At 35.2% G+C, this 19500-nt stretch overlaps 1 protein-coding gene across 12 annotated transcripts; it reads left to right on the plus strand.

The window, feature by feature from the left end:
- The first annotated feature begins 443 nt into the window (after window positions 1-443).
- Window positions 444-18650, plus strand: LOC110626572 (exportin-7). 12 transcript variants are annotated; one of them, XR_002489747.2, is made up of 28 exons: window positions 455-1176; window positions 1548-1969; window positions 2639-2707; window positions 3399-3516; window positions 3661-3770; window positions 4206-4301; window positions 5030-5153; window positions 5701-5768; window positions 7731-7817; window positions 8000-8152; window positions 8261-8356; window positions 8547-8606; window positions 8689-8807; window positions 8912-8999; window positions 9743-9847; window positions 9923-10027; window positions 10117-10380; window positions 10485-10619; window positions 10969-11081; window positions 11162-11255; window positions 11394-11613; window positions 14629-14759; window positions 16264-16410; window positions 16609-16737; window positions 17138-17236; window positions 17554-17592; window positions 18006-18325; window positions 18396-18650. XR_002489747.2 is itself a non-coding variant. In XM_021772568.2 (28 exons), the coding sequence occupies exons 2-28, from the start codon at window positions 1565-1567 to the stop codon at window positions 18141-18143; spliced, it is 3165 nt and encodes a 1054-aa protein (XP_021628260.1). In that variant the 5' UTR covers window positions 456-1176; window positions 1548-1564; the 3' UTR covers window positions 18144-18650. The 12 variants fall into 12 exon arrangements, 11 of the variants coding, with proteins under 11 accessions (XP_043817729.1, XP_043817728.1, XP_021628263.1 ...); XM_021772568.2 differs by having other exon boundaries at window positions 456-1176; window positions 10117-10169; window positions 10317-10380; window positions 18006-18650; XM_021772570.2 differs by having other exon boundaries at window positions 456-1176; window positions 2642-2707; window positions 9926-10027; ... (1 more) ...; window positions 10317-10380; window positions 18006-18650.
- The last annotated feature ends 850 nt before the right edge of the window (window positions 18651-19500 follow it).

Raw genomic sequence — 19500 nt, forward strand, 5'->3', positions numbered from 1 at the left:
CTGTCTACTGGCCAATTTACCTCAGTTGGCATTTTCTCCCTGCAACCAGCAGCACAAGCCCGTTGAATCTCATTTGGGCGGCCACACAGGCCCAAATGCAGAATTGGCTCTAACAACCCGTAAAGCCAATTTTCCTTCCAATTTTGGGGTCCTTGGTCCTAACACCTTTGGACCGTGACAATTAAACAGCGGAGCGAGGCCTCTAGGCCCAAATATATAAGTGATAGTGATCCTAGCTAATACCACTCAATCCAAAAATTAAGGATAAGCCCATGCTCAAAGCAAAGTGAAGTCTCCAATAGCAAGTAGGCAGGTATTTGACCGTAAAGTCCATCCGGGCAAATCAACCTCAAGACCACAAAGCCGCTTCTGCCGCCGTGGAAAAAGAGGACTTAAAAATTAAGAAAGAGCCACTCAGTGACCACATAACAAGAGTTCATTCCCTTAAAGCCTATGCATGGAACCAAAAAGAAGCTCTACCAACGGAAAGCCACCCCAAGACATCCATAAACAACCGAAACTATGAAATAATATTCAGAGATCAAGTAAAACCAAAGACCACAGAGAAGCCAAAAAATCAGATAGACAAAGAGCCAAGTACAAAGCAATTTTGAGTTGGCTACTAGATCCTTCAAGTATCATTTGCAACTAGATGTCCTTTCGCAGGGTTGAGCAAGAGACCTGCCTTAACAGACGGTCCTGTAGGAGCTGAGAAGTAAAAAATTAGAAACTAAGGGTAGCATGTATAGAACAATGCTCTCTCTCTTTGTAAGCAAAGCTCTGTGGAGAAAATAAGGAAACTAATCCGCGTTTGAGGTTGGAGAGTAGAAACCAAAACAGGTCAGGAGTCAGGATAGAAAAAGTCTCTCTCCTTGCTTGCGAGGTCGGAATTGGATACGATGGAGGATGACCAAGAGTGCACGAAGCGAATATGCAATCGTAGCCATCAATACGTGGCAGCAGATTCCTAACCTTATGAGTTAATCAAACGGCTAGAAAAAATATAGATTGACCAAACTCCCCAGCCACACCCAGAATTCACCGCCTCGTGGAAAACGTAAAGAACAAAAGCATAACGCACTTGCTCGCCCTTGTGGACTAACCCCCGCTAATCAGAAATAGCATTTTCTTCTCAACTTGGTATAAATCGTCAGTTTTTAGATTTCAGATCCAAAGGTAATCCGTCTTAAGCCTCTCTCGGTATCCATCTCTGTTTTTGGTCTCTATTTTTTTTTTTGTTTGTAAATGAACTTCTAGTGATGTGTGCTGGTAATCAACCGTTTGATTTCCAGCTTTAATATCATTTTCTTCGATTATTTCACCTTCGTTTTCTGTAAGAATTCTCGATTTTAAGCGAACCGAAGGGATTCTGCTCTGTGGTGATTTTGTTTTGTGAGACCTTTCTTGATGCTTCAAAAGCCCAATAAATTTTATTATCAATTTGTTTTGTTAGTATTCGAATTTTTTTGGTCAAATGAAGCAGATTTTGGTTTAGATTTTTCTTTTCGATCACGCTTGTAGTGATGATGGTTTGCCATTGTTTTCAGGTTAGGTGGAAGAAGTGATGATGGAGAGCTTAGCGCAACTGGAAGAATTGTGTGAGAGGCTGTATAACTCGCAGGATTCAGCTGAGAGAGCTCACGCGGAGAACACTCTGAAATGCTTCTCGATGAGCACTGATTACATCTCTCAATGCCAGTACATTCTTGATAATGCATTGACTCCTTATGCATTGATGCTCGCTAGTTCTAGTCTGCTCAAGCAAGTTACCGAGCATAGCCTCTCGCTACAGCTCCGTCTAGATATTCGTAATTACCTTGTTAGCTATCTGGCCAACAGAGGGCCTAAGTTGCAGCCCTTTGTTATCGCATCTCTAATCCAGCTGTTGTCTCGAGTTACCAAGTTTGGGTGGTTTGATGATGATAGATTTAGAGAAGTGGTTAAGGAGTCTACAAACTTCTTGAGTCAGGTAGTAAGGTTTTTCTTTGTAGACATTAGCTATTGGCACCATCATCTGTATCTCAATATTCGTTGAAATACATTTTGGTTTTCCTTTTCTGGATTGTGTCCTCTGTGTAGCATTTTATTTTATTTTATTACTGCAATTATGGAAGGGATGGTGTTTGCTGTTACTAATTCTACTCTTTGTTTCCTTCTGATATTATTCATGTTATTACCAGATGTTTTTGTTGATTACATCGTTGCTTCTAAACTGGCAACTAACTAATTTACCTTAAGTCATCATATTGTTCAATTTTTAATTTTTTGTTGTATGCAGTAAAGATGGCACTATTTGATTACCTGTGATTAGAAATAACATGTCCCTAGTAAGCATCCATTTTTCATTTCAGTTGATACTCCATAGTCCTTTTCGACTCTTTGAAAGTTTCTTTAGAATCCGATTGCTGGAAATGCTTTGCGAAAAAAGTCTAGTTATTGTTTGCAGAATTGTTATAAGGAGGGACTGTAAGGGATCGAGAATGTTGAGGAGAAGAGAATGGATCTCTAGGCTGCTAGCAGATGGGACGCAGTTAGCTGTGATTAACCATTCATTGTGCCATATGAAATGTGTTATCTATGGGAAACATGTTGATCATAAGCCTTTTATTGTTTATTATTCTTTTGTTTCTCATTTAAGCAGGCAACGTCAGATCACTATGCCATCGGTTTGAAGATACTGAATCAACTTGTTTCTGAGATGAATCAGGTAGTTTATTGTATTTCTCAGAATTTCTCTACACTGCATCTAAAAGATACTTATACCAGGCTCTAGTGTACTAAGTGCATAGAATATTTATGATTCTATTTTTTTAAAAAGCATATTTAGCTTTGTTTTTCCCTAAATATTTGTAGCATAATTTCCCAACATTGATGATTTATTTAGCTAAGCTGCCACATAATAAGGAGATGAAAATTTTGCAAGAATTGCAATGCTGATGTACTTTTGGAACTTGTTTTGACATTCTGCAATGCACAGAGCATGCATCCCAAGCATCATGGATCATCCATGTGCTTAGAACATAGATATTGACCAGTTTTGAGATGAGCTGCCTATGTTTAGTTTTTACACCATCCAGTATATATTGCGTTTTCCATAACGTGCCCAATAATTCCTGCATGTTATATTTCTCTTGTAGCATGCTGCTAGTTGTACAAATTGTTTTGAACAATTCAATTCAGACATTGTGACATGCTTAGCCCCACCTTTGTGATGATCTTTATGGTTTTCACTTCACCATCAGAATTGTATGCAATGCAACTATTTTTTCCTATTTGAAAGTGAATCTCTTACACGACTTCTGCATTGCTGCTGTTACTGATGCTATTGCGATTTACCATTTTCATTAAAATCTGTTTGCTGACATCTAGATTTGTATCCTTGATGCTTAAATTCTCAGCCCAATACAGGGCTGCCTTCAACAAATCATCGAAGGGTAGCCTGCTCCTTTAGGGATCAGTCACTTTATCAAATATTCCAAATATCTTTAACATCACTGCGACAATTGAAAAATGATGGTAATAGGTTAACATTCTCATGTTTCATTCCTCTCTATTTCTTTCTCCTGTTGTCCCCTTTGCCGCCCGTATTTCTTCTATGGACTTTCTGCTCTTCTATTTTTTTACTGATTTTTATTCTGGTATATTGTATTTGTGGTACAGGTGCAATTCGATTGCAAGAGTTGGCACTTTCGCTTTCTCTCAAATGTTTATCATTTGATTTTGTTGGGACATCGATTGATGAAAGTTCGGAGGAGTTTGGTACTGTTCAGGTACTGATTATATTAATTACTAATATATGGAATATGCTTCAATTATAGTCTTTTAATTATTTAGATAATCTTTAAAAGATGTTTGGTCATGTTTGGGTTGTGGACTTCTAAAATCCATGGAATTCAATGGGTTCAAAATTTTTTTGATTCTATGGATGGATAAAACAGGGGATCGATCGGTAATTTTTAAAATAACAGACAAAATATCTATATAATCACTCATTCATTAAAATGAGGGATTTCACAAAAATCTACCTGTGATTTTGATGGATTTAAAGTGATGGGGGAGTTTGAAGAATATATGGACTTAATCTTCCTTTCTCAACTAAAAATGGATCGATACAAATCTATGGATTCTTCAAAATCCCTCCAACCAAACATTGTCTTGTGTTTTGCATTTCAAAAGTGTGCACAAATGTATTGGCAATTCTACAGATTCCATCATCTTGGAGACCAGTTATAGAGGATCCATCGACGTTGCAGATATTTTTTGATTACTATGCTATTACAACAACCCCGCTTTCGAAGGAGGTTAGTTTCAGTTTTGCTTGCCTATGTTTCATGCCAGTTGAATATCTCAAAAGAAAAAAAACTCTTTACTGTCCCCAGGGTGCTTGTTTTTGAAATTTTGTTCAGTCAATATAATTGCATAGATGACTCCCACTCCCAGGTGGCCCTAGATTGTGGGATAGCATTTATTTACTCTATTAATATATTGCTGAGATTTAAAGGCTTCCTTCGGTAGTTTCCACTTTTTTGGTTTAAATAATCATCCGACATCTTTTCTCCCTTTAAGGTTACGAATATTTTAGTTGTTTTTCTTTGGAAAGTCAAAGAGGTGTGGTAGCCATTGTGAAAATTCATTGCATAAAACCCGTTGATTTTCTATTCTGCTCTCAACTTCTTATGCATCCCTCTTTTTCAGTCCTTTTATCATGCATCTGAACTGGTTTTTGAGAATTTATTCTTTTTGGCAATTTAAATTCTTGCAGGAAAAAAGGGATAGATTAGCAACTGATTATTCGTAATTCAAGATATTTAAAATGGATGGAGTCGAATCCGAAATTGTCATTGAACTATTTATTGCCTGATTGTTTTGATGTGCTTGTAAAATGTGACATGAAGGATTGGAGTACCTCGTGTATTTGTGTCTTTTGATGAAAGAGAATTGAATCATAAACTTTCTATTGATTCGCCTATTCTCATTCTTCAAAATGCAGGTTTTAATCATTTTTTAGGATTGTTATTTTTTCTTTCAGGCACTGGACTGCTTGGTCAGGCTAGCATCTGTACGTCGCTCTTTGTTCACAAATGATGCTGATCGTTCTAAATTTTTGGCGCGTTTGATGACAGGAACCAAAGAAATCCTGCAAACAGGACAAGGTTCATTTTATTTGATATCTTTTCTGAATTTCCTTCATATATAGCACCTTGATGTTACTAAAAGTGGGATTTATTCTATAATTTTACTTTTCTGATATACAAATTTTGTTTCTTCTTGTGTTCTCTTTTCTTTTTTTTTTTTTTTCATTCCCCTCTTTCCCTGTGTAGAGAACAAGTTTTAACCAGTACCCTCTATTCACAATCATATTGCTATTAGTTTGCATGTATTAGAGTCATGATGACGTGTAAAGTTCTACCAGCTTGGGGTAGTGGAGAGGAACGGGAAATACCCTTAGTGAAGAATAGGGGGTGAATATTCTTCCTATATGCTTGACTCAATAACATGTTAACTTATTGACAAAAAAAAAAACATGTTAAGTTTGAATTTATGATGCTTCCTTGAGTGCTGCTCTTATAGTAGGCAGCATTAGGTCCTTGTATAAGATCTTGGTTCTATTTTGAAACTTTTCAAACCATTTTGCATGTGTCTATCTACCTATTTCCATTTGGCTTCCCATTTAATTATAACTTGTGGGCTGGGATTCAGGTCTTGCTCATCATGATAATTACCACGAGTATTGTCGTCTCCTTGGACGTTTCAGGGTGAACTATCAGGTGATTGTTGTGCATATTTATAACTTTTTGTGCATGCACATGCACACTGCCCTGCATCTTTGTTTGCATTTGATGGCATGAGTTGTATGGTTGTGTTGATTAATATCCATGCTTATGCATTCTTAATTAGTTAAACTGCTTCAGTGTTTTGTCGAACATACAAAATCTTCTCTGGTGATATATATGTACACATAAATGATGATAAATATGTATAATTTTGCAGTTTAGCAAAACAGATGCTCAGTATTTCTAGTGATCTATTTAGGGATGGATCCTGGATGTTGCTTCTATGGGGGGAAATTTATCCAGTATCCGGAGGGAATATCATCCAAATTAATGTCCAAACAAGATGTTTTGAAGAATTTTGCACATTTTCTCATGCAGTAGCGTAATTGTCTTGGAGGGTTGTTTTGATAATTGATTTTATTTTAAGAAATTTATCCATATGCCTGACCTGAAAATGTTATATATTAATAAATATGTAAAAACACAAGAGAAGTAAAGAGATTTTCTATGTGAATCGATCTTTGAATAAGGGCATAAATATACAACTTACAAGTCCCTTTATAAGGAAATAATCTACAATTATTGTCCTTTAATTATTCCTGTAATTAATCCTAAGATTAACCTAATATACGTGGTCAGGCAATTAACTACCAGCTGTATTCTAACAAAATACAATAAAGTAAGCTTATAATTCTTTTTCTAACTTTGGCACTATTTTTTAAATGGCTAGATTCTTCTAAATAATTAAATTGAAAACAAAATTGTGTGAATTATGAATGGGTAGATTTTAAAATATTTTGGGATCTGGTTTAAAAGATGTTCAATAAAAGACAAATATGAAAAAAAAAAATAACACAATGTAATTCAAAGAGAGACAAAATTAAAAAGAAAAGAAAAGATGACAACTAACTTTTTTTTTGAAGAGACAAGTGAATTGACAATGTTTCTGTCTCCTAATGCTTTTCTACTGGTTGACTTGTGCATCTATAGTTGAATTTGAGATGTGGCTTATGAGTTTGTCTTATTCATTTTTAAGTTTTCCTTGAGAGAGTGAAAAAGATGCTTGAAGTGGAATTTTATTTTTACCTTTGTATTTTTTTATGGGGTTTTATTTGGAAAAGAGAAAGGAAAGAGATAAAAATATGGGGAGAGTTGAACATGTGGAACCTAAGAGAGAAAGAAAGAAAGAAAGGAGCGTATTGCAAATGAAAAAAAAAAGTAATTTCTTGAAAAAGATAAAAGGTAATATCATGGAAAAGAAAATTTAGTACTTTTATTAACTTAATCATTAAACAAATGGAGGCAATTTGAATTATATGCTGCCTAATATTAGGAGAAGTTAAAGAAGCAGGGTACAGCTAATTTATATAGAATTTACCATGTGCTTAAACTTCTGAGTCAGACCCGAGTTCTTGCTAAACCCAATCCCTCAGGCATGTTCTTGATTCATAATTGTTGGGAGTTGGGACTAACAGTTTCTGGTGGTGATTGATATGGAAATGTATACATTTTTTTTAAAGTTTCCCTTCCACCACTAGGTTTGAGAAACAGAAACAGCTTCTTTGCAAAGCAGGGGGAAGGTTGCGTGCATTAACCCTCAGTGGAGCTCGCAATTTGGCACCTGATCACTCTTTCTTTTTTCCCTTTCCCCCCACACCTCTAGGATTTGTCGATCGCAGCTTTTTGGTGTCAATCAAAGATGCCTCCTTTCTTTAAATTGCATAATTTTCCTGCAATATCAATTTTGTTCTGCTGTGTTCTTGTAAATTTTCTTCACTTTGCCAAGTAAATTGCGAGTTATTATTGTCAAATCAATTTGGAGAGGCTGAATATACACACTTTTTTTTGGTTATCCGGTGATAGCTTTTTATTAATATGTTGCAATACCTTACAGATTTTTTTCCCTTCAAATTCATAAATAGAACCTTGATGTTTACATGTAAAATTGTGTTGCAGTTGTCAGAGCTTGTGAATGTAGAAGGCTATGGTGATTGGATACAATTGGTGGCAGAGTTCACTATAAAGTCTTTGCAGTCTTGGCAGGTTATGTGGTGTCGCAACTTCTTTTTTCAAAATTTGATGTATAATCATTTGTTAATATTACTTGTTTATTATATCTAGATTTTAATTTCATTATATTTGATTTTCTTTTATTGAGCCTTGAGTTCACCTTCAAGATTGATGATGCGTTCTGTGACTCAAAATTACTGATTAATTTTTACCAGTGGGCCAGCAGCAGTGTATACTTCCTCTTAGGGCTTTGGTCTAGACTAGTGACATCATTACCTTATTTAAAAGGTGATGCACCGAGTTTGCTTGATGAATTTGTGCCTAAAATTACTGAAGGCTTTATCACATCAAGGTTTAACTCTGTTCAGGTATGCCCTCCCCCCCCCCCCCCCCCTTTTCTTTTTTGTTGATCACTGATTGTGATTGTCTATATTGTAAAAAATTATGCTTTGATTTGCCTCTTTTATATTCTGTAGGCTGGATCCGCAGATGATCTCTCTGACAATCCTTTAGACAGTGTTGAACTTCTTCAAGATCAGCTGGATTGCTTTCCTTATCTCTGTAGATTCCAGGTTCATTTTCTGTATATCACATGTGTTTATGACCTTTTTTTTTTCCCTATCCTGAAGATTCTAGGTTGAAAATTCCTTAATGGTCCATTTGTCTTATTAAATTGCATATGTACAACATCTTATTGCAATGGAGTGCATGAATTTTTGAAATATATTAACTCCCCCCCTCCTTCTCTTTCTCTTGTGGCAGTATGAAAGCAGTGGTTTACATATAATAAACATAATGGAGCCTGTTCTGCAATCATACGCGGTATGTTAGTTTGGGATGATTATAGTGCTTTTGGATTAATGATAGGTTAATTTGAATATTTATTTTGAAATGACTTGCACAGGAAAGAGCAAGAGTACAGACCACTGACAGCAATGACCTTTCTGTTATTGAGGCCAAGCTTGCTTGGGTTGTTCATATTATTGCTGCTATTCTAAAAATCAAACAGTCAACTAGCTGTAGGTAATTTTGTTTTTCATTTCTACAGTTTATCATTTTTCTATCAGGAGCATTATCAATCATTACCTTGACAATCATTGACGTGTTTGTTACATTTTCTAATACAGTACAGAGTCACAAGAAGTGCTTGATGCAGAACTTTCAGCTCGCGTTTTGCAATTGATAAATGTTACAGACAGTGGGCTACATAGTCAGGTAATGATCAAGCACAGCCTGTTGTGCTGTAGTGTAACATTGTCTTTCAATGAACCTTTTCTGGGTTCACCAATTTGCCACTCCAGTTTCTGTTATTTATTGATTTTGCGTTCACAGTTTGTGCAAATGTGTGGTGACAATGGAGCTTTTTTATTTGAATCCAGGAATGGATCTAAATTATTGTGTTATGGACCCTATGTTGCAAAAACAAGGCTTTCTAGTAAAGCATGTCTATTGGAGGTTCACTCATGCAGACTGCTTACTGTTCTTGCATTTATGATGAACCTGCACCATAGTGTCCATGACATATTGCTATTTAAGCTTTTATAAGAACTTTCAAGTGTTTGCCAGAACCTTCTTTGGTGGATGAGGTGATGGTTTAGGTAGAGACTTTAGGCTCAAGCTTTACTGCTCTCTTCCTGTACCCAAAAGGAAGAAAAATATATAACGGGAGAGAAGTGCTTAGTTAATGCACGGTTCTGTATCCCATACGATACTGTTAAATATGCTCTTACTTTTTGTTCCTTTGGTTCAACTGCAATGCTTGAGTTGTTGGTTGGACTTAATTACAAGTCTAAAGGATGTTGTTTACCTTGCCTTCAACACCCCCTTTTTTCTCCATCCTCTCATTTATTTTCCATGACAAAGCATCTTTGGTTTTGTTATCTGTGAACAATAAATTATGCCAATTTATTTGTAACAATCTTGGATTGGGTTTTTATTGGGATTTCCTCATGCAATAGAGATATGGTGAACGGAGTAAGCAAAGACTTGATCGAGCGATTATCACCTTCTTTCAGCATTTCCGGAAGTCTTATGTAGGTGATCAGGTTGCGCACTCATCCAAGGTAAGGAAGTTTCATAGTCTTCTATTTGTGCTTTATTTAGCTTAATATACTCAATCCTCTCTTTTTCTATTGCAGCAGTTATATGCTCGATTGTCTGAGCTTCTTGGACTACATGATCATCTGCTATTACTGAGTGTGATTGTTGGAAAGATAGCTACTAATCTGAAGTGTTACACTGAGGTGATTTTTTTTGTTAATAATTTGTTTCTTGGTTTTTGATCATTGTTGGATTGTGGATGTTAATATCGTATACTTTTTGCTTATTCCAGAGTGAGGAAGTCATTGATCACACATTAAGTTTGTTTTTGGAGTTGGCATCTGGGTTAGTCTTACTGCCATATTTTTTGGCTAAAAAAAAAATTCAGCCATTTGTCATTTTATTCATTAAAGTGTATTTTGCCTCAACAGTGATTGCTTGGTTGATTGTCATATATTTCTTGTTTATTTGTTTGTTACTTCCTCTTTGCAGCTATATGACTGGAAAGTTGCTTTTGAAGTTGGATGCTATTAAATTTATAGTCGTTAACCATACTGTAATTTCAGTTCTGATAGATTTCTTATATCATCGTTATACTTTTTAACTTTTTTCTTAAATTTTTATCAATAATTAATTTCTCTTTTTCTCTGGAATTTTAAGAGGGAGCACTTTCCCTTTTTAGAAGAATATAGATGCTCTCGTAGCAGAACAACGTTTTATTACACTATTGGCTGGTTAATATTTATGGAGGACAGCCCTGTGAAATTCAAGTCTTCAATGGAACCACTTTCACAGGTATTCTCTCTCTCTCTCTCTCTCTCTCTCTCTCTCTGTGTGTGTGTGTGTGTGTGTGTGTGTGTGTGTGTGTCCATTTTTGGAGCCTCATCAAGTGACATACTAGTTGGTTCTGCTGTGACCTCAAAATCTTCCTATCCTCTACTCAAGCCATTCCCATGATCTTCTTTTGAAGCAAACATGTAGATGAACAGATCTTCACTCCGCATTTTTAATTCTGACTTGTGTACCTGCATCATCATCATCATCTAACATTTTCTGGTTGCGACAATGTGTTTATGAATAGTTTGTTTAGTGCCTCTTTTTTGGGTTAAATTTAATAATTGAGCTATTACTTGTGTTGCCTTAGGTTTTTATCAGTTTGGGATCCACACCTGATTCAATGTTTCGAACTGATGCTGTGAAGTATGCTCTAATTGGGTTGATGAGGGATCTTAGAGGAATAGCAATGGCTACAAATAGGTAACTATATTTTTAAATGTCTATTTTTTTTTTCTTAGAGATGAGGGCTAAAGTTTTGTCCTTTATTCGATATTTTTCAGTCGCAGAACTTATGGGCTTTTATTTGATTGGCTGTATCCTGCTCATTTGCCAGTTCTCTTGAAAGGCATCTCTCATTGGGCAGATACACCAGAGGTATAGAGCTATAGTTAACCCTACAAAACCCTACAATGCTCTTCTTTTAAGATTTTATTTTCAATCAGCATTGCTGAATGCTATGATTTGTATGAGGAAATATACTTATTGACTTAATTGTTTGGCTCAATGCTGCAGGTTACTACCCCATTGTTAAAATTCATGGCTGAGTTTGTGTTAAACAAAGCTCAACGTTTAACTTTTGATTCTTCTTCTCCTAATGGCATTCTTCTTTTCCGGGAGGTCAGCAAACTTATTGTAGCCTATGGTGCCAGGATCTTAGCTCTTCCAAATGTCGCCGATATATATGCCTACAAATACAAGGGAATATGGATTTGTTTAACTATTCTCTCTAGAGGTTAGTTTTTAAGTCTCCTCTTACTTTCGCAAGATTGGTGGATTCAATAATCACTGTTAAAAGTTTCAGACTTTTTCTGCGTGCTTTTCATTTTGAGTTTTTGTTTCAGTTACTATTATTGAAATTTAAGGATGTTAGGATTTTGATATTGAAGAACTTTTGAGGTCCTATAGATGAAACTATGATGTATAGTGCACACTTAAAATGTTTATGCATTTTGTTTATTGATATAGTGTATGATTTTACACATCTAGTGTTCTCTTTACTTCTAATCCTGAAGTGTGTGTGTAAATATATATGTATATATGTATATATATAACAATTTGGAAAAAAAATGTTGGCTTTTTTTTTTTTTTGTGGCGGCACGGGTGGGGGCTGGGTGAGGATGATAACTCTTCCTTGGATGAAAGTCTATAATCTTGTGTTTTTTCAACGAAGCTAATAAGGATTAGTAAGTTCTCACGATGTTCTAGGATAGGATAATATATCTTTTATAAAGTCTTGGTTGTGGTTTTAAAAAACGACCATTACGTTACATAATGGCAATTATGTAACGGGTTTTGGGGATAGGATAATGTATCTTTTATAAAGTCTTGGTCGTGGTTTTAAAAAACGACCATTATGTTACATAATGGCCATTATGTAACGGGTTTTGGGGGTCGTTAGTTACCCGTTGCCTCATTACGGCGGCGGTTACCGACCTTGAAGTAATAGTAACAGCCGTGACCAATAATTGATATTCTTTTATATCTTTCATCTTTTGCCCTTATTCTCATTTGTATCAGTTTCCACACTTTTCAGCAGCTTCAAAGGCAATATAAGATAAGTTTTACCTTCCATCCAGATTTCAATCTTCTCTGCATATTTTTCATATAAGTTTAGATTCATCATAAACTAATGCATTTCCAAGCTTATTTCCTTTGAAAAGTATTAAAATTTTTAGGTAAATTACATTTTAATCCCCAAGTTTTAGCATAATTAATGAATCGTTCTCCGTATTTTTAAAACCGAACACTTAAACCCCTTCAATTTCTCCGTTAGTTCAAATGTAAATGGCTGGTCAAACATTTAAGAAGTATTTTTTCTTTCCAAAATACCCTTATGGACCATACAACACATATAAAAACAACTTTTATATCTAAAAACTCAAATCTCTTTCTTCCTTTCTCATTCTCCCTGAGCTAGTCAAGTAACGATCCAGAGGCCTGAAGTAATTGGAGCACAAGTGGTGTCAATGGAAGTGGATAGGCAACGAAATAGACTTCATGCAGCAGAGGCAACGACATCTCTTCTGCATTGATGACTCCATTACATCTGGTTGGTTCTTGAGGTGGTACTTCCCAAAACAAGGTGCAATGGTTCTTGAGATGGCGTGTGGGGAGCGATTTTGATCCAAGACTGTTGGTGCCAATTCTTGGTGGGTTGGGTGTGGTGGCTGCATCGTGAAGAGACTTACTGGAGATGAAGGCAGTTGATAAAATGTTAGGCAATGATTATGCCTTTGAGGAAGCTCAAAGGTTGTTGCCATTTGAGTTGATTTGTTCCCATCCTATCATTAGTGAGAGACCTAAAATACACGATATCTTTCAAATGCTAGCAAGATCAGTGGCAGTGCCTCGCTTCCCACCTAACTTCTTCTAGATTCCATCGATTTGTTTCGATGACAGAAGATGCTTATTATGAATTGAAGACTCTAATTACTGTAGATGAGAATAATCGGATTGTTTTGTCCTGTCGCAAACCAACGCTGTAGTTTACTGGAGCTGTGTTGCTTTGTGGGTTTGTTTTAGTTTCAATGAATTAGGGTTTTAATCAAATTGGGGTTGGGGTTTAGGAGTAGGTTAAGGATTCCAAAACAGAATGTTGTGGTTCGTGGAGCCAGGAGTCTTGGAGGTAAAGAGGTTATTGTAGCGACGGCATGAAAGGACAGGGAATCCGAGAAGAGGTGGGGATGGTGGAGATGTTGATGGTGTTGGTGGAGGTGGTTATGGTTTTATTAAAGGGTATTTTTGGAATTAAAAATATTTTTCTCTCTTTTTAAATAGATTTTAAGGACGAAAGGACTTGCAATTTTGACGGAATAAAAATATAGGGGATTAAGTGTTCGGTTTCAAAATTAAAAGGATTGATCCGTTAATTATGCTAAAATCCAAGGACTAAAGTATAATTTATCCAATTTTCTATATTTTAGTTTTTAATAGCCATTTTTTCCCTAAATTTTTATGGATTATAGTGTTAGTTTTGAGTTGAAATTATATTTTGAGCTATTAGTTTACTTGATCTATAAAGATTGCGATGGATTTTCTTATTTTAAACCCTATGATGTTTAACTTAGTTAAATAATCTATATTTGATATATTTATATTTGTTATGCATTTGTATACATTGTTCTAGGTTAAATCTAATCAATATCATTTCATTTTATCAACTTTGCAAACTTTTTAAAAAATTTGCATAGTGCCATGCTGTTACCATTATGTTACGATCGTTACAGGTCTGTTTCTGTTACTCGCAACCGTGACTACGAACTGTTTCCGTTACTCGCGAACGTGACTATGAACGTAGCTTTTGAGGGTTAGGCTCGACCCTTTTTTAACATCAAAAGTTCCCCTTAAAAAGTGGACTTTTTTTTATAAGCATTTAATGCTCAAGTGTTTAGCCCTGGGCGTGGGAGTAGTCTTGGGCAGGGTGCTCCTTCCCCCTTAAACTAGTTTTTGCACGGTTAGGCTCAACCCATTTTCTTAATAAGGAAGAATTTTTGAAAGGCAATTATTGTGGTTAAATCTGTAGAGACAATAATAATATAGCTATCAGTCAATGATTCTTGCCTCTTTTCAAGAAGAGTGATGCTTAGGTCAATATTTAGATGATGTTAATTAGACTCATCAGCTTGTACCTTTTGCTTTTGTTTGTTAATCTTATTTGTTTAAGTCATTAAAAGGCACTTTTATTACTTTTTTTTTTTCGAATGCATGATATAAGTCAAGTTCCTAATCTCTTACTGATTGTTTGCAGCTCTTGCTGGGAACTATGTCAACTTTGGCGTATTTGAACTGTATGGCGATAGGGCTCTTGCTGATGCACTTGATATTGCTCTAAAGATGACATTGTCAATTCCTTTGGCTGATGTATTGGCGTTCCGAAAGGTATAATTGACTTCCTGGCTGCAAGTTGGGATAGTTTATGGATAATATCTTCTAGGCTTTTTCTCATTCTCTTGCTATATTGCGTTCAAATTTTCAAATTTTTGGACATGTTGGTTCATAACCATCTTTTAGCTTTTAGAAACCTGAGGTTCTTTGCTACTTTATATCATTGTTGTCAGAATTGGACTGGAGTGGTTGGTTAGACTGGTTTAACTATCAATTGGTCAAGGTCAAACGTAGACCCTCTTAATTTGAAAACTAGAGTTGACCCATGTGAACCTATTAATCAGGTTAGCTCGCTTTAGAAAAAAAAAATGAAGGTAGGTTGCATGGGATTCAAACCCGGGATGTGGCTTACTTAAATTGCTCTATGCACACACTTTGTATATTCTTCCTCTTTATATTTAAAAGATGAATAAATTATATGAAAATAAATAAGTAATATTCACATGTGAGATTGCAAAAAATTAAAATTTATTTATTTTGCCAAATTGTGGCTTGAAGGAACTAATTATATCAATAATTTCCTTTGTTAGTATATTAACTTGAGTTATTCATTTTTTAATACTTTATAATAATTTAAAAATAGAAGAATGCATTTTTTTATTGATATATATAACTTCATTGTTATGAAAATTATATTATAAGTATTCTTATTATAAGATATTATTATTTAAATCTAAAATTTAAAATTATTTCAAAAATTACTATTTGAGAATAATTAATTTATTTTAATAACTATTTATAAGATATACTCATTTCATGATTGTAACAATGCATTTTTTTTTGTTTGAAGTGATTCTTAATTTTATAATATATAGTCAATATTTAGTTAATAATATACCAGTTTAATTAACTCTGAGTTGACCCAGTTAAATCTTAAATCTTTAACATTTTTCTTCACTGGTTCAATGCGAGGGTTGGTTTGAAAACCTTGCTTTATACTCCTCTGTCCCCTCTTTTCAAAATCAAACTGTTTGGTCCTTGAATTATCTAAAACTTCTACAGCCATTTGATAAACCATAAATGTTTTTGTTTTTAGCCAATAGGGGACTTGATATTTATTTTTATAAACTTCAAGGAACAAAGTGTTTGATTTCAGGAACAGGAGAGTGGGGTATGTATTAGGCAAACTTCTGGAACCTTTTTTCCCTTCTTTAGGTTACTGTACAATTGCAGGATGTTGCTCTGCACTACAGAAGGTTATCATTGTACACCTATGGACTTGATAGAGGACCTTGTTAAAGTTGCTCTTATTGTTCTGCACTGTATCACTGCATACCTACGGCCTAGATGGAAGACCTGGTTAAACTTGCTCTTATTAATAGTTTGTTTACAGTTCTTAAAAAACTGACATAATTGTTTTTTTTCTTGTGTAGGATGAATGCTTCTACATAGTAGATTTTTTATGTTCTTATGATTTACAGGACCTCGTAAATTGCCATTATTATGTCGTTTATCATCTTGTAATGGCAAGTTACAGTTCTCTTCTTGCTTTTTCCAGTTGACAAGGGCATACTTTGCATTCTTGGAGGTTCTGTTCAGCAGCCATTTTGTTTTTATATTGAATCTGGACACAAACACCTTCATGCATATAGTTGGTTCTCTAGAATCTGGTCTTAAAGGCCTGGATACAAATATCTCATCACAGGTATTTTCTAATGCTACGGCTGGTTCTTATTCTTCTTAACTAGATACATCTATATTTTTTGCATTAGGGATATTATAAACATCTTGTTTGAGCATAATATCCTGCAGCCTGGTTTTAATCTTGAATGTGTTGTATTTGTTTTGTGCTTCTGGTCTCAATTCTCATTTCTTGAAGCTAAAATATCTGAAAATGTATCAGTGTGCATCTGCTGTTGATAATTTGGCTGCTTTCTATTTCAATAATATCACCATGGGGGAGGCACCAACTTCACCTGCTGCAATTAATCTTGCTCGACATATTGTGGACTGCCCCAGTTTATTTCCAGAAGTAAGCTGTTCCATTCTTTATTATAAAGGTCATGTTCACTTATGCCTTTTGAAAAGGAAAGAGAGGGGGGCGGTGGATGTTTGTTCTAGGGAAGGACAATATTAGAATCAATTTGCTTTCTTTTCTCATGTTACCAACTTCATCATTTAGTTGATACATGCTATCCTTTGGAGCTTTATCATGTTTTGAGTAACCCTTTATTTCCTGTTTTGTTTAAGTTTTCTAGATTCAGTATAGCGTGTATAGCTTTCTCTTCACTTGAGATTCTATTTGAAAGAAGAGAACTTTTTGTTTTTTAGTGAAATTGGGAATTTGTTCTAAATTGAAAGCAGCTGAAGTTTTCTTTAAATTTTATCTTTCACTTTTTATCTGTGTGTAATTCTTTTCTTTAAATTTATAGATACTGAAGACCCTGTTTGAGATTGTGTTGTTTGAGGATTGTGGCAACCAGTGGAGTCTCAGTAGACCTATGTTGAGCTTAATTCTTATTAGTGAGCAGGTATGGGTGAATCAGGAAATCTGTATATTGCAGTTTTTTTTTCTTTAGAAACAGCAGTTCTGAATGCAGAATTGTTGAAGTACAGCCACATTTTGATTTATAATTTTCCTGCATCACTTCTGATAAAAAAATTAGCCACGTACTGATATCATGAATGTTGCATCATCACTTTGATTGCAAGGAACTGCTCAGGTTCTCTCAGTGCAGTTTGATTTAGATAACATTATAGATATCTCTTTTATTAATATTTGCTTGCTCGCTGGGTTTCACTTTCACTGTATATCTGTTTAATTGAGAAAATTTCCATGTCCTTTCAGATATTCTCTGATTTGAAAGCTCAAATTTTAGCTGCACAGGTAAATGTTCTTTTGCCTGCACTTCTTGTTGTAAATTTGACACCTTTAAACTGAACAGTGGAGTCCGATAATGCTTGTATGTTGTGTCTCATTATGTGATACTGCAACAACAAAAACAACTAGTAGGGAGATGTGTAGGTAACAATTCTGAAAGGTTTATTACTTTTCTTTTAATTTTGAATTTGCTCAAGTTCTATGCTAGACAGCTGAAGTATTGTTGGGTTGGATGTAAAACAACATTGAAGCATTGGGGCCAAAAGAATTATTAGGGGTTATGTATTTAGTAGTGAAATAGATGGATTTACTTTCCATGAATGGGTGAACTTGGAATACTAACTGTTGGGGTTTTTCTGCGTGTCTTTGGCTGTTTGCCAATTTTATTCTTTTGCCGACACTTTGTGTCCCGTTTGCAGCCAGTGGATCAACCTCAGCGGCTTTCACTTTGTTTCGACAAACTGATGGCTGATGTCACTCGAAGCTTGGATGCAAAGAACAGGGACAGGTTTACTCAGAATCTGACTGTTTTCAGGCATGAATTCCGTGTGAAATAGCTCGAATGTTGCATATTGCTACCTGTTTAGGGACTGCATTTTACCTCCAGATACTGTGTTCGAAGAAGCCCAAGTACCTTACATTAATTTGACCAGTAAGCTTGGACCATGTTTGCTGTTGGAGAGGAGCTTCTTTTTTAAGCAGTATCTATATTTGTTGCCAAATAATTAAGAAGCAGAAGGTAAAAGGTTTGCAATGAAGTTGTGTACGACTTTGTCTTTTTGTACAGTTTTCTATTTTTCTTTTCTCAGGTTCCTTTTTGAAAGGATACTGGAAGTGTAATACACAATGATGAGGGGATTACCAAAGACTTGCAGAAGCTAGTGGTGGGTTTGATAGTAGTCTATGTTTAGGGTATTTATTCTTTCTGAAACAAAGATGTAAATCATTCATGGGGATTATGTTTTAAAGGTGGTGACGAGTAGATTTATTTGTACATTAACCTCAAATAATTCTTTTGTATTTGTTGATAATAGAAAGAAAAGGAATGATATTTTAGGGTGCAATTCTTGTTTTTCCTGCTTATACTGTTCCTGGCTAGCCATAGATATATTTTGTAAGGGTTGATTCAGTTTTAGAACACGAGTAGCACAAAGCTATCAGGGGCATTAGTGACGGGGATTAGGGGTAGGTTGATGATGCGGCATTCCCCTCTCCGAGGAGGCGTGATCTATTTTTCTTGTGCTTTACATGGTGATTGGGAGTTTCTGTATGTATATTCATGAAGCGTGTATCTTTGATTTTTTATCATGTAAATAGCTTACAAAACAAATATTTGTCAAGTGCCTGTACGTTATGTTATTGTTTAGGACAAAAACTTGGTATTGGTTTGAATTTTAGATGATTTACTGCTCTAATTGATGACTTGCCTGATTTGTAGCTAGAATCAATTTGTGGCTCAAGATATGAACAATGTATATGCTATCTACTACTACTAGAAATTATAAAGCACACACCAGTTGGTCATTACTGAACTTCATTAGTCTGCTTTGCTACGTGGCGTGATAAATGCTGTTAATCATCGAAGACAATGGACATCGTGCAGATTCTCTCCTTTTGTTTATCTCTCTCTTACTCTGGGTTGTCTTCTTCTTTTCTTGGTTTGTCTTTTGTTATTATTTTTTAAAATTTTTATATTAAATTCCTAGTGGAATACCCACAAAGTTGAAAAGCACGTATTTTACCTTATCATGGAAAAGCTAACGAGGATGTCATGGTTTGGCTGTTTTCTTCCTTTTTGTTGCATCTCTCCCACAACCATTACGTTTATTGTGACTTCCCTGCCTGCCATTTGCTTTTCTTCTTTTTCCCCTCCATGATCTAAAAATGGTGTATTTTCACGTCTTTGTCGGGCGA

This window comes from Manihot esculenta, chromosome 11 (assembly GCF_001659605.2).
Source record: "Manihot esculenta cultivar AM560-2 chromosome 11, M.esculenta_v8, whole genome shotgun sequence".
Classification (NCBI taxonomy): Eukaryota; Viridiplantae; Streptophyta; class Magnoliopsida; order Malpighiales; family Euphorbiaceae; genus Manihot; species Manihot esculenta.

Excerpts from the sequence above, each read along its gene's own strand:
- LOC110626572 (XM_021772563.2), top strand. The coding sequence starts at position 1,565 with ATGATGGAGAGCTTAGCGCAACTGGAAGAATTGTGTGAGAGGCTGTAT. Across the intron at positions 3,771-4,205 it reads AGGAGTTTGGTACTGTTCAG|ATTCCATCATCTTGGAGACC; the intron begins GTACTGATTATA and ends GCAATTCTACAG. Across the intron at positions 10,620-10,968 it reads CAATGGAACCACTTTCACAG|GTTTTTATCAGTTTGGGATC; the intron begins GTATTCTCTCTC and ends GTGTTGCCTTAG.